The following is a 16,135-nucleotide window of genomic DNA, read 5'->3' on the forward strand; positions in this document are numbered from 1 at the left end:
GAACACTGTTTTTCTTGTGATCGCTTAATATTCGCAACCGTATAAGAAATGACAAATTTATTTTACCAAATTGCTCGTTACATCCTCAGGATGATTTGATTTATTTTGACCGAAGCTATCCGGAGACTCCATATGAGAGTTATTTCCCCTTTTATATTTGATATAAGTGATATGCATTTTTAACTGGAAAACCATAAGTGTTAGAGGCCTAGGGTCTTTTGATTTGAGGTCCTTGGTCCAAAAAAATGAAAATGAGGTAAAGGTCAAAGGTCAAGGTCATGATTAAATTTTTGATTTTGGCTTGTTATCTCTTATTTTCAGAAATCTTATAAGATATCGACAAAATATTTTCACATAATTGATAGTCGCGACATGTAATTACACATAAATTTTAGTCGAAAGGGTACGTAAACATTTGCTGCGAGTTTTTCCCCCTTTTATATCTAATATCAGGCGTATGGTAATAAAACTCATTAACAATATAAATTAAAGACCTAGAGTCTTTTGATTTGAGGTCCTTGGTTCATGACCTTGAAATTGAGCTCAAGGTCATATGTTAATTTAACGTTCTAGATTTTGACCTTTGCTTTTACCTCATATGTATTCATGTTAAAGCTATTAGACTTTTTGCATTAGGTTGCAAGCAGTATGACGTTGAAAAAGCTAACCGGAAGTGACCTTTTGTAAACCGGAAGTAGCTAATTTTTGCTAGATTATTGTAAAAGTATGTAAAACCATATATTTTTGGAATCAGCGTCAAGTAAACTATAAGACAGTACCGGAAGTAACATATTTTGAACCGGAAGTCAAAAATTATCTCCCTTATTTATATCTTATTGTATAGAAACCTTATATTTTTGGAATCAGCGTACAATAAGTTGTCATTTGACGCTGAAATTGACATTTAAAACCAAATTTTAATATTTTCAAATAAAAAAAAATCATTACTGGTGGAAAGACCATCAATGGTTCTCTGAACAATTGGTTTTTAATGTCTCTTTGTTTTCTTTACACAACGTTGTCAATATAATGGAATTTTATACGACTGTTTCCAATGAAAGGTTAAGCTAGCTATAAATCACGTTTAATTCACCACTTTACACAAAAGAAATGTTGTAACCAAGTCAGGAATATGACAGTTGTTGTTCAATCGTTTGGTGTGTTTGAGCTTTTAATTTTGCCATTTGATTAAGTTATTTCCGTTTTGATTTTTCTCGTAGTGTAGTATTTTTGTGATTTTAGTTTTTTCTTGTATGAATCTGACATCAGATAGAACACATGTTTATTTCACAGTGATCGAACAAGTACAACTTAACACCTTATGTATCCTTATGTGCATCCAACAAAACCTCTGGGTATTGTGCATCTGAATAATGTTTACTAATAGTACATGTAAAGTTTTCTTACATATTAAGCAACGCTGGTTTTTCGTCTTTAGCTTTATGTAACTGTTCTTTCAGATGATGATCATTCTTTTTCAATCTGAATTAATTTGGAAAAAAAGTATAGTATGAGCTGCGTCGGATAGAAATCGACATTAACACACAATAGTTGAGGTAAACAAATACAGTTATTATGATGACATACATGTTTAATAACATGTAGAACTAATGATTGAACTCAATTGGAAGGAAAAATATCGGCAAGATGCTTATGCAATTACATTTAAATGGATATAAAACACATCTGTTAAATAATTTTCGGTAAAAACATATCTATGCAAAGTCTATACCAATCTGAACATTGAGAGTTAATATAAGAACCCTACAACACAGACCAAAATTCATTTTTTATTTCGTATCTGAGAATACAAAAATCATTCAATAGATATATGAATATATGACGTGAGTGCCAATGAAACAGCTCTCCATCCAAATAACAATTTATAAATGTAAACCATTATAGGTCAATGTACGGCCTTCAACACGGAGTAATTACATTTTACAAATGGGTCATATATATAATTCAGTTTGAAATATCAATCAACTATGCTGTATTTTTACCCATCTTTTTTTGTATTTTAGTACATTTCGTTGTGAAAATACCGACAAAAACATTATTTAAAGTATTAATTAGTTGTTTTCACATTTTATCGTTTATTCTTTAAATATTGAAGTTTATTTAGGTAAACTATTCTTCAGTTCTACTAACAAAATGTTTGATAGCAATTTATGTAATATTGCAGTAAAACAAAATCTTTACTTTTCTCATTTATCTCATAAATGTTTTTTACAAAGTAAAGGAATCGTAAATATAGCTTCCTAGTTATGGTCATTCACATATCTTATTTCGTTAAAGAACCATGATGATAGTGTTCCTCATAACAAAAAATCCGAGAATGATATAATTAAAATGCTTGACTTGTATATCGACATCATATTTGTTGAGTTGGTGGATTGATATTTCGACATTGAGTATTAACATGAGAAAATAATTGTGCATCACTACTGCTCGATTCGCATTTGAACTCAAATGAAGCAGAATAACATATAACCTTTAATAAAATAAATAAGGCCGTTAGATTTCTCGTTTGAACTGTTTTACATTGTCATATCGGGGAATTTTATAGCTGACTATGCGGTATGGGCTTTGCTTATTGTTAAAGGCCGTACGGTAACCTATAGTTTTTAATGTCTGTGGTATGTTGGTCTCTTGTGGACAGTTGTCTCATTGGCAATCATACCACATCTTCCTTTTTATATCGTGTTATATATGTAGACTTCTTTTCATTGGTATTGATTATGTCCTGTTACCCAATAACCCTACGGTCAAATAAATGCTTACATACTATTTCTCCCAAGTACAATGTATGCTATCGAAAGTAGAGGTATATAGTTTGATAGTTTCATTGATAGTAACAAAATCGATAGACTTCAAACTGGAATCTATGACTAAAGTGATTTATACCTTATGTTTTATAATATAAAGTATACATTCGAAGGATTATGATTGTCTATATATGGTATAAGAATCATAAGACAAACAGATTAAAAACCAATTCTACAGAGAACAATCGAAGGTCTTTCCACCTCGATAATAAGATTGAAATTTACAAAATTGTTGTTTGAAAATGTCACTCCGTGTTGATGTAATGTGGTAAATCAAACTGATATAAAAAAAAAACAAGATTAATAGGTTTATGCGGAAGACTTAATAATTTTATAATGAACCAGAAAGATTTTTTTCAGCAAAGGTCAAAATCTAGAATTTCAAACTGACCTTTGATCTTGACCTCAATTTTGAGGTCATATGTCAGTGATCTCAAATCAAAAGAACCTAAGTCAATCACTTGTATGGTTAATAATGATTTCAAATACAAAAGGGGAGAAAACTCCTATAAGGTTTAACCAAAACTCATCGACTTAATTAGGTTGAAGTTGTGCCTTTTTGTAAACAGTTATTTGGCAACACGTCATCTCATTTACTGTCACAGTTTCTTTGGAATAACGAGTACAAGCAAAATTCAAAATTTATTACATGACCTTGACCTTTGACCTTGACATCAATTTCCTTCAAATGGACCAAGGACTTCATATCAAAAGACTGTAGGCCTCTACGACTTATAACGTATAAATTTATCAAAAAAATCGCGTATCTTAAATTTTAAAAGGGAAATAACTCCCAAAAGATGTCTTCCGATCACTCATTCTCAAGAGTAGACGAACAGTTTGCTAAAATCTTTTACGGTTTTAGAGATATAGCGATAACAAAAAAAGGGGACGCGGGGAGATCACTCCTATAAGAATAAGTGTTCGGTCACACAGTGTGAGTTTTGAAACCCCCATTACTGTACACCATCATTGGCCAAAAATCCATTCGATATGTTGTAAGGCAAAAAAGCTTCTCAGACGGAAGAAGAAAATAAAAAAGTAATAATCAGAAGAAGAAAAACAAAAGGTCTTTCAAAGAAAAGTGGAGGGAAGACCTAATTACAACAACTACCCTGCAATTATCAGCGCTAGACAAATATAAATATGCAAAACCCTCGGTAGGTAATTCCTTTTACATTTGAAAAATTAATGTATCTGCCTCGAATGGATACATATCGTATCACACATGATGCAGTGATGATCTTTATATTTTAAACCTGGTTTTATCTACCATTTTCTACATAAGAAAATGATTGTACCAAGTCAGGAATATGACAGTTGTTGTCCATTTGTTTGATGTGTTTCAGCTTTTGACTTTTCATTAGGGACTTTCTGTTTTTTTCTCTCAATGTTCTTTTTTTTATTTCACTTTCTATGTACACCCAAAGATAATAATGATTGCTTAACAAAATTTGTTGACTCACAGCTTTTTGAGATTTTCCAACTCGTTTTCATATTCTGTTTTCTCTTTCTCCAAAGTTTCAATTTTGTTGCTCTTTTCGTTAGTTCTACAGATAAAGATAAACAAATAGATAACAATATATATTGATCATGTTGACATTTAATATAATTGAAACAAAATTGAAGTTACTTTGATACTTATGATCGACAAAAACTTTAAAACAAACATAGATATTTGAGATGTGTATGACAAACATATTGTTTAACATATTGAAAATGACTTACGGGACTAACAAAGATACCCAAATGTAACATATGTACCTGACGATATCGGGATATAGGTATTCAGTCGGATCTTAACTAGTACTTGTGATTTGTTTATAAACCTGGTATTGAAAAAAATAAACAAACACATGTCGAAATATTCAGGACTTCCTTAAATCTGTATCTGGGTAAGATGATGCAAACATACGATTTTTATTGCGTCTTACACTTTCAGAAGCAAATAATACTTACCTACTTTATTAGAATACTGTGTAAAAACGTTAATTATGAGCTATGAAAGTCAAGTGGCTCGAGCATTTTTCTGAGGAAGTTTTGATAAATTTCAAAGAATATTTTTAACAGTGGGTATAAGCTTTCATTAGTCTTCACTATTCTATAGATTAACAACTTTTGGTTATATTTAAAATTTAGAATCTTTATTGAAGATGGAGCACAAATGCACAGTTACTTAATTATATTGATGTGCCATTTGTATGCAAGAGTGTCATTCCTTTGTTGTATGTGCCGATTCGAAAAAAAAGTTATGCGAGTATTGTCTCCCTTTCACAGATTCATTATTTTATGATGAAGTATATGTTTCTGATATAATTTTGAATAATTACATAATGTATCAATTCAATATATTTCAGTTTTTGTTATTGGTGTATCAAAAACATTGATGTACGAATATAATTTTATAAATTTGAAACGCTTAAAATGATAACATACCAACATTAAGAATCGTTCATCATTTTTGAAAAAAGACTATAAATGAAATTCGAATTAATTATCTCCCCTTCATTATAGACTGATCATCACATTTTTTGCCTTATTTGTAATGCATTTAAAATTTTAAAATCGCCATGCTGGACAGACACCCAAATTTAAAGGTTTTCTATTTATTTACATAAGCACGCACACATCTTAGTTCCTTGAAACCATACATTTTATTTGTATATAAGCTTGAATGAATTTTCAAAAAAATAAAATCATAAATCCATAAAATTCTACAGATTTATTGTAAAATAACTGGTTTCTGCTACCTTTACTATTAAACTGATAATATATTTTTGTCAGTCTAACGGTGTAATACGATTCTTATATATGCACCTACCTTTCCCAACTGATAATCTATTGCTTAGTAAGAACTGACCGCTGAATATTTTCAAGAATTAGCATTAACACTTCATTTACGTTTATATTAATGTGGGTAAGATATGTATTACACCGCTGTGAAAATGATTATTTTTCAAAGCGATCAAGTGTGCAATTACATGTACACTTCTTTTGTAGTTGTAAAGGTTTCAGTACTAGCCTAAGGTGAATGAATTAAATGAACCTGACTTAAAAAGGATAGAGACATATGCTTATCTGAAATGTGTTTGTGTATTTCATAAATCATGTTGATATTTCATCGGTTTATAAAAACTTGTACCGTGAAATGTCCTAGAAAAATTGAAAAGTATCTGTGTACATCTATATGAATGTGACTAATATATAAGCAATATAAAAAAAAGTATATATCAAAATTAATTAACATGATATGTCTCATATACATGTATCTTGGTAAAAGGTATGGTTTACATTCTTGGAAAATGCCTATATGTCTTATTGTGCTTCTTTGTTACATATTTGTTACATATTTGTTTCCTATTATGTCTCTTTGTTTTCTTTACAAAACGTTGTCAATATAATGGAATTTTATAAGACTGATATAAAAGAGAGAGGTTGAGTTAGCTATAAATCATGTTTTTTCGACATTTTCTACTTAAGAAAAGGTTGATATATGTTTCATGTCAGGAATATGACAGTTGTTTTTCTATCGTTTGATGTGTTTTTGCTTTTAATTTTGCCATTTGATTAAGTTATTTCCGTTTTGATTTTTCTCGGAGTGTAGTATTTTTGTGATTTTAGTTTTTTCTTGTATGAATCTGACATCAGATAGAACACATGTTTTATTTCACAGCGATCGAACAAGTACAACTTAACACCTTATGTACACTTATGTGCATCCAACAAAACCTCTGGGTATTGTGCATCTGAATAATGTTTACTAATAGTACATGTAAAGTGTTCTTACATATTAAGCAACGTTTGTTTTTCTTCTCTAGCTTTTTGTAACTGTTCTGTCAGATGATGATCAATCTTTTTCAATCTGAATTTAATTTAAAAAAAATTATAGTATGAGCTGCGTCGGATAGAAATCGACCTTAATCAAATGGATATATAACACACCTGTTAACTAATTTTGGGTTAAAACATATCTATACAAAGTCTATATCAATTTGAACATTGAGAGTTAATATTAGAACCCTACAACACAGATCGAAATTCATTTTTTATTTCGTATCTGAGAATACAAAAATCATTCAAACATATATGTGTACAGGTATACGTGCACTTGCAAAAGGTAGATTGTTATCCGACGAAATTCATGTATTGCTAACATACAGGGTTTTAATAACGAATAAGCTAGTTGTACATGTTGTAAACACAATATTTAAAAAGTATTTTGATATTTAAAGTTTTTTTTGGTCGAGTAAAGGTTTTTTACAGCGTACCACATGCATGGCATTGTTTTAACAAATTGATGAAAGATGTATGATAACCTGCATCTGTTTATAACATCATGTTTTTGGCTCAAATGAAAGTATGTAGCATTGGCAATAATTACTGCATTTTCTTAATTACATTTTACAAATATCAATTAATAATGCTGTATTTTTAGCTTCTTTTTTTTAATTTTAGTCATTTCGTTCTGACAATACAGACACACATAATTTTAGATATGCATTAGTTGTTTTCATATCTAATATGATTTCAATCAATAGGTTGAAATGATCGTCCGATGATATCAAATGTAAACCAAAAATATAACGCTCCAACAAGATCATATCAAATTCAATAACCTGATAATAATGTTCGATCATAAAACAATTATTGGACCTTCAGTTTTAGTTTTAAACAACACTTATCATTATTGTATGCTATGTTTTATAATAAAAATAGTAAAAATACTTTTGACATTCTTCGAAATGGTTGATCTTGGTATCTTGACTTTCGCTCTTTCGTCTCATTGGCGCACAACTGAAAATACAGAACATTGCAGAGACTGGTTTTCGTGACAATTCAAATTACTTTCAGTCTTTTGGTTGATGACACTGAACACTTGCCTTCTTTGTCAATACGTATTACGTCTGTTGAACTACATGACTTTGTTATGATTTCTTTTTTACCTGAGTTTTTAATTCATTAAATTGTGTAGATATCATTAAAAAGTTGTCATCATTGTTCTTTTTTAAGGGGGGGGGGGGGGGGAATTACAAATGATAAAAATGGATAAAATTACAACTAGCAAAATGATGACAAAAATAAATCTCTACGTGAAATGAACTCATCTATCAAAAACGTTCGGTTAATGATATGTGTGACATTTTGATACAATTTAAACTAGACGGCTACAATACACATAAAGTGTTATATTCCTTTAAATATGTAATTTCATCAAATACTTTATAAAACAATACGTTCAAATTCGTTAGCTGACTGAAAAGTTGTTATATGAAAGCCATTCCTAGGTATGTAAAAAATTGAAAGTTTTCCTTTTATTCAGAAATTATATTGACTTATCATGGTATATAAAGTCTATGGTGAATGAACAGTCAAATTGTCGTTGTAATTTTTATGCCCCACCTACGATAGTAGAGGGGCATTATGTTTTCTGGTCTGTGGCTCCGTTCGTTCGTTCGTCCGTCCGTCCGTCCGTTTGTTCGTTCGTTCGTTCGTTCGTTCGTCCCGCTGCAGGTTAAAGTTTTTGGTCGAGGTAGTTTTTGATGAAGTTGAAGTCTAATCAACTTGAAACTTAGTATATATGTTCCTTATTATATGATCTTTCTAACTTTAATGTCAAAATACAGTTCTGACCCCAATTTCACGGTCCACTGAACATAGAAAATGATAGTGCGAGTGGGGCATCCGTGTATTGGGGACACATTCTCTGCCAAAGAGTTAATTTCGTTACCTGATGAGTTTTACCATTTCTTCAATTTTGAATATATAGTTTACCTAAACTTTAAACAGCAATAGTTATTTGTCAAGATTTATCAAAATGTTAACATTGCTTAAATCACCCGACGACTCTTTATTTGATTAATTGCGCTTCGATGAAGATTTTGGCAAACAATGCATAACAACTCCATAACCTTATAGTAAAGGTTTCGGTTTAAAAATTTAATTCTATGACACGACTGTTCGTTCTATGATACTTTAATATGTCTTACTTCATCCGGGTTTTGAATTGAATTTAGAATTGGTAAATATATGGTCTTACATTAGTTTTGATAGGTGCGGCAATGAGGAGCCTTCTGTAAATAGCATATTCGTCTAATGTTTGATATTAAATAAAGTGATACTTTGTCTAGGAAAATTACAAAGATACCAAACTGCAAAGGGAATTCAACAAGGAAAGTCTTTTATAAAATGGCAAAATCAGAATATTGACTATGTAGAACAATATTCCTGATTTGTAAAACAATATAATATCATTTCCTGTTTTTCCTCATATGAGAATGACTGTGGATGAGAAGTCAGACCATGAACCAATACAGGAACCCGTGTGTTAATTCGTAATTTATCTGTTTCAAATCGATTTATGAGATTTAACAAAAATACTGATTTACCGTGAATTATATCTCCCTGGTTTTGTTAACATGTATTATATGTTATTTTGGTTAAACTGTCAGCAATTAAATGATCCGATTTTATAAATTTATTTTGGTTGTGTTTGATATCTGTTTGATTAAGTTATACCTATCATGACCGTCAGCTTCCGTTAATTTGAACTTTCGTTTCAGATAATCACATTCAGATGCTGCAAGGCTCTTCTCTTTATACCTTAATATACGAATGAATAGAGTATTAATAGATTTATATCTTGGCTTGGTCCCTTATTTGACAAATGTACTGTACTTTCAAGTTATTTTAATTGTATGTCCATATTTAAAACGGAAAGAAGACTTTTATTTACCTTAAAACATAAAAAAAATTATACTGAGCACAGGCGGGATGATGAATAATTCAAAACGAATGGTTTAAAATATTTTATGCTTTCCTCCTTCATTCGAAAGGTAAACCATAAGTTCGTTCTTCAACATTGAGTCTTGGCTCACACCTATCAGCATTCTATAAAGGGCCCCTACAAATTACTAGTGTAAAACCATCCAAACGAGAAAACCAATGTTCTAGTCTTTAAATAAAAAGAGAAATGAGAAACACTTATGAACCACATCAACAAACAATAACTACTGTACATCAAATTTATGACTTAAGACAAGTGCAAAAGGTTTAAAATTTTTCAAATGTACCAACCTTCACCCTTATCTGAAAAAATAGCTAAACATTACAACATAGAAAGACATGCATTTTTATGTGTATTCATCTGATGAGTTATATCTTGTTCAACTGATCTTATAGTTTGTTCTTATGTTGTTCTGGGTACAACACTGCCTAAGGTAAGGGAATGGCTAGCTAATATGTTTTACCCCGCCACATGTTATATGAATATGTCTGTTCCAAGTTAGGAGTCTGTAATTCAGTAGTTGTCTTTGTTGATGTGTTACATATTTTGTTTTGTACATTTCTAAGGCCGTTTGTTTTCTCGTTTCATCAGGCAAAGTCGACTTTAGATGAATTTGCCTATTTATTTTAGGTATTTTTACACATAGCTCTTCAACAGTTTCGGTATTTATACATCTTCGGATTTCAAATGTTTGGCTTTGAGCGTTTAGATGAAGGTAAATCCAGAAAAGCGCTTCGGACGCATGTAATTATTTAACGTGTTGTTTTAAATTTTTTACATCACTTGGTCGATACCTCTGCTGTTGGACTATCAGTCCCCGAAGGTATCATCAGCTCAGTAGTCTGTACTTCGGTACTGACATGATCTTACAAGCTTTTCTAAAAATTTTCGTTTATAAATTTTGAAACTATAAAGAAACTAACGTTTCAAAATCCAGAAAAGCGCTCCAGATGCATGAATTTATTAAACGTGTTATTTTCAATTTTTTAACGCTGATTATGCAGTATAGGCTTTATTAATTTGTGAAGGCCAAACGTTAACGGTGACCTGTATCTTTTTTGTTTTGTTTCATTAGGTCCTATGTGAAGAGTTATATAATAGGTCATCATACAACATCTTCTCTTTTATACATAACATTCATACACGAAAGTATATGTCTTTGCATCTACATATGTAGTACCAATATTTTTGACTTCAATCTGATTTCATTTTTACTTCCAAAAGTATATACTTCAAAAAATTGCAAACAAACGTTGCATAATTAAGAAGCGTATGACATTAACTTAATAGTATGTTACAACCTTCATTATAAAATAAACGAACCCTAAACTACATGTACATATTTTTTCTATGATAACGTACTGTTCCTGTAGCTCTGAGTGTTTTTTTTGTAATTCTTCTTTCTTTTTTGATTCATTCCTATAAGAGTTTTGCGCAGCTGTCATCCTAATATAATAAAAACAAACTAATTTAATTCCTTACAATCTATTTAAAGAATGGCGTAAGATACCAGAGGAACATTCAAAATCATTGTGTTATACATTTGGTGCTCCTACATTATGACAGACAACTATATTAATTCTTCATAAAAATGTGTTTTTCTATCTTAAGAAGGCTCGAGGGTTCAAACATTTAAGCAAACAATGACACAACTTTTTTCATTATAAAGTGTATTTATTACACTAACAGTTGTAACTTCATAATAGGGTACAAATATCAACCATACAATGTTTATATGATGTTATACTATTGTTTCAGAAAAAAGGGAAAAGGTTTGGTACCATTAAAACGTTTAACCCCGCTGGAAATGTTTGCACATGTCCTTAGTCAGGGATCGGATGTACAGTAGTTGTCGTTTGTGTTATATAAGTTTTACGTGTTTCTCGTTTTTTATATAGATAAGACTGTTGGTTTTTACACTAGTAATTTGGGGGCCCTTGGTAGCTTGTTATTCGGTGTGAGCCATGGCTCCGTGTTGAAGGCCGTACATTGACCTATAATGGTTTACTTTTATAAATTGTTATTTGAATTGAGAGTTGTCTCATTGGCACTCACACCACATCTTCCTATATCTATATCATTGAAAAAAGTCCAAATTATTTCCCATTGGTGCAAAAATACCATTTTTTTCATTTAAATTGAAGTATCTTTTTTAACTTAATCGATGACCTATATCTTTTATTATTTTTTTCAAATCAGCTGTACTTAAATTTAACAATCGTGTAATTGAAGCCATTTCTGTAATTTAATTCTTTTTTATTTTGATATTACCTCTATAAATGTAACAGAAAAAAAGTACTTCAACAAAAATAACTACTTCTTTGAAAGGCAGATTGGAAGCTTAAATAAACTGTGGCCCCATTTTTATGTTATTTTTCTATTAAGTATATGATAAAGTATATTTAAAGAAAAGAAAAAACGAAATCCTATATCTATTGATTTATAACCAAGAAATATTTTACACATCCATTTTTTTCATTAGTTAGTATACGAAACAGTTAAAAAAAAACTACATACATAAATCTATTATCCATGAAAAATTATAAATGTGCCCTTGGTAAAAAAAATTACATTACAATACTCAACCGACTACTATCAAATGGACTCATATGTTTTATTTAAAAAATATGATTTTTTTCATAAATTGTTAATGGTTTGGAACTAACTGTCAGTAACTGCGAGTACTCTCAAATCTGTAATGTTTCTTCTGAGTTGTTTAAGATGTATTAATACACTGCCACGTCGGTTCTGGTTTTTGTTAGATATACGTATGCTTTGTATAGATCTGAAAAGGTAACTTTTTTTATAGTTTGTTCGTATGTTGTACTGTTCCTCTACTGTCCCAGGTTATGATGAGCTTTAATTGCTCGAAAACATTCATGACCTTTTTATGTGCCTGTAAAAAGTCAGGAGCATGAATAGATCGAAAATAAACTGACAACACCATAGCTAAAAAAAGTTTAAAAAAAAACCTAACAAATAATTTAGTTGTAATTTCTCTCAAGTGATGCTTTTCATATTTTATAGCCGATTAATAGTTTAGAATTTTTTCGTTGTTGACTGCTTATAGTTAACATTGGAAATCGATCGAAATGGGAAATGTGCCAAAGAAACAACAACCCGTCAACAGAGCAACAACCAGTTGAAGGCCACACAGAGAAAAAATCCCGCTCCGGAGGGTGTGCTTTTGCTGGACCCTTTACAAAAAATACCAATTATTGCTCATATCAACTTCATCTGAACTTTGGTCTATAGTTATCTCATTGGCAATAATACTACATCTTTTAATTTTAAATATAGAACTGATTTTGAGTATTTGTACATTCAAAGTACTTACTGTTCATTGAGGCATTCAATTACTGTTTTCAATGATGCATTTTCCGATAAAATTCCATCATATGTTTGTTCGGCTCCTTTTGGTTTGGATTCCATTTCTTCCTTTTCCAACTGTGTAAAAGATCGAAGACATAAAATATTTTACACTGCGCATATTGTAACAAGAGATGAAAACGTTTTGTTTAATATGCTATTGAATCTTAATTTGAATATTGAAATTTATCCAATACATTGCTTGATTATTTTGTGCATATAGTGGTTTAGAATTACAGATCCGCATCATAGAATTCCGATTTTCATGAATTATGTAGTCCCGTCAAATAACTTATTTCTAAATCCATGGATTCATTTTAGGATAAGGTTAAAAAAACACTGTAATTCAATTTCCAGTATCTCTGTTCATTTTTTTATATCATGACCCTTGCAGTTGTTACAATCATCGACTTGTATCACAATAAGGCTACCATGTTTAAGTGTAGAATAATGAGTTTAAGTTACGTTATGATTATCCCGCCATCGTTGCTGAAAACAAACCCCACTCGAAATTTGTTCTATATTCGTTGTGTGGTTAGTTTATCAGCCTTTATCTTTTTGTGTAGTCGTTTAGAATTGACTGATTAAAAGTAAGATTTTGTGACTGAGAAACCTCCATTATTGAATAGTATGTTTTATCGATTTTATGAGTTATGTAATCAACAAGAGGATATGTACTGTCCGTTGTGTTATGTGGTTTACCATTTAGTTTTGTATGTTCTGTACAATGTAAAAATAATGTTTTACATCATGTACATGATAGGGTATCTTTAAACTTGAACGTACTAAACAATTTTAAGATTTGATGGATATTTAGTGCATTCTTATGGGTCAACAATTGATTACAAATGGCACTGTGACATACATATATCTGGCCTTTGTTAGTCTTGTATTATTTTAATTTTAGTTTCTTGTGTACAATTTGGAAATTAGTATGGCGTTCATTATCACTGAACTAGTTTATATTTGTTTAGGGGCAAGCTGAAGGACGCCTCCGGTGCGGGAATTTCTTGCTACATTGAAAACCTGTTGGTGACCTTCTGCTGTTGTTTGTATCTATGGTCGGGTTGTTGTCTCTTTGGCACATTCCCCATTTCAATTCTCAATTTTATTCAGCATCGGACAATCAGTTATAATTTTTAAAACCATTTTGAATACTCGTTCGCTGACAAAAACAAACCTACCGTGAATAACATAAATATGTAAGCCAAAGCACGTACTAAAGTATCGTTACATTTTCATCGAAAATATCAAATAAGAATTTTGAAAAAAAGTGTATTTTGTTTTTAAATCTGATACATATATAAATAGAACATGCAAGTAAAATGTACAATGTACTTACGAGATCGCACATATATATATATATTTATATCTCTTTCAAAACGATGAATTGTCACCTAACATTCCTTGTCTAATCACGATCACCTTGAAAACTAAAGATCATTTTAAAGGCCACACAAAATAACTAAAAATAGATATTTAAAAAAAAGTATTACAAAACTTCAATAGAGATATTGTACAATGTCTTAAATAAATGTAAGATTAAAAATAAAGTACAACGATTGCTGCTGTTTTCAAGACAATAACGCATAGTAGTTTGCTGTTAATAGTGTAAATTACTGTGTTATATACACATTGATAAAAGTAGTGCAACACCTTGATTTTTTAAACCTTGGAAAATCAAACTGCTTTTTTAAATAGAATATGATAAAATATTTGTATAATAATATTGAAACATTTTTAATGATAACATTGGCATTATAAGAATTAAAAAAATGTATGGAACAAAAGGTTTTAATTAACCATAATTTTGATAACAAAATGAGGTAATTTTTGTACAAAAAAATGCATTTTACAACTTTTACTGTAATCAAACTTTACAATGTCAGACATTTCAAAATAAATCTTTTGAGATGGTTGTTCACATCATGGTTTATTGTTATGCACCAAAGAATCAATACTTGGTGCAGCCTCCGCTCACAAGAATAACTGCCTCTAAAGGTCTTTTCGTGGCTACGACAATTTTACGAACTTGCTGCTGAGGTAATCGCAACCATTTCTGATGAAGGGAATTGTTTAATTTATAAAGCGTTTGAACTGGGTGTCTTTTTGCGTACTTTACGCCCAATAAAGTTCCATATATGCGCGATATGGTTCAAATTCTGGCTACGATCAGGCAACGAAAGATAAGCCGACTTGCATTGGACCAATGGATCTTCCTTCAAGATTCTAACTTCAACTTTGGCGAGCTCTGTACCATTGGAAACGGGCCATTTTATGTCTGTTTTGAAGCAAGGGTCATCGGAACGGTCATGTCGCACGATAATCAGTAGCTATGAGTCGGTTTCGAGCAGCTTACAAACTTGGTTATTTAAAGTGACGAAAACAATGCGGATAAAAATATATGTTTTCTGGTTTACTGGAACAGTAGCTGCATGTGCAGATTAAAACTATTCGAGTCGACATTAACTCAGGTGAGATTTGAGTAATGTTTAACTACTTCTATTTAAATAAATTTTATCTCAAAATAATATAGGTTTTTTTTAACGGGCATTTCGATTGGTGTTGCAATACTTTGTTCCATGGTTATACGTCATATGTTAAGCACGTAAATAGATGTAACTTTTCTTTCAAACAAAACAAAAATTTGAAATCGTGTATTTTGAAGTTTTGAATTTACCTTCATGATAAACATCTACAAAATGTGTAATAAAAAGTATTGACCCATAAACATAACAAAGGGTTTCGAACTTTAAAAAACATGAAAAAGGTCGCTAGTTATTAGTTTGCACCTCAGGTTTTTATCAATCAAAATTGTCTTCTTAAGATTGTCGACACCTGAATGAATTCATTGGCAATGCGAGTATAATTTTTTCATTTGCTGTTTTTTAGCAGAGTGAAATGAATACGCTAAACGTTAATATAAAAATAAATGACTATTTGTAATATTTAAATTGATATGACCCAATTATACAATTGAAAGCACTAGTCGATGAGTTTATTGCAACATATATCCACCATTCGAATTGATTGTAATCAATAATTTGAACAAAAACAACAGCTTGCTTGCACAAATCATACAGTTGTACTATGAATATTTTCGATTTTATTCACGAGTATTTTAGTTCCAACAACAACAGAAAAAATTTAAATC

At 30.6% G+C, this 16,135-nt stretch overlaps 1 protein-coding gene across 1 annotated transcript; it reads right to left on the reverse strand.

Moving 5' to 3' along the window:
* Nucleotides 1-1,403: 1,403 nt before the first annotated feature.
* On the reverse strand, nt 1,404-13,053 carry LOC139484367 (myosin heavy chain, clone 203-like). The gene is made up of 7 exons (XM_071268104.1): nt 12,950-13,053; nt 10,975-11,058; nt 9,345-9,428; nt 7,554-7,622; nt 6,616-6,690; nt 4,295-4,378; nt 1,404-1,482 (listed from the first exon to the last, which is right to left on the reverse strand). The coding sequence occupies exons 1-7, from the start codon at nt 13,042-13,044 to the stop codon at nt 1,404-1,406; spliced, it is 570 nt and encodes a 189-aa protein (XP_071124205.1). The 5' UTR covers nt 13,045-13,053.
* Nucleotides 13,054-16,135: the final 3,082 nt, after the last annotated feature.

Source organism: Mytilus edulis, chromosome 8 (assembly GCF_963676685.1).
Source record: "Mytilus edulis chromosome 8, xbMytEdul2.2, whole genome shotgun sequence".
Classification (NCBI taxonomy): Eukaryota; Metazoa; Mollusca; class Bivalvia; order Mytilida; family Mytilidae; genus Mytilus; species Mytilus edulis.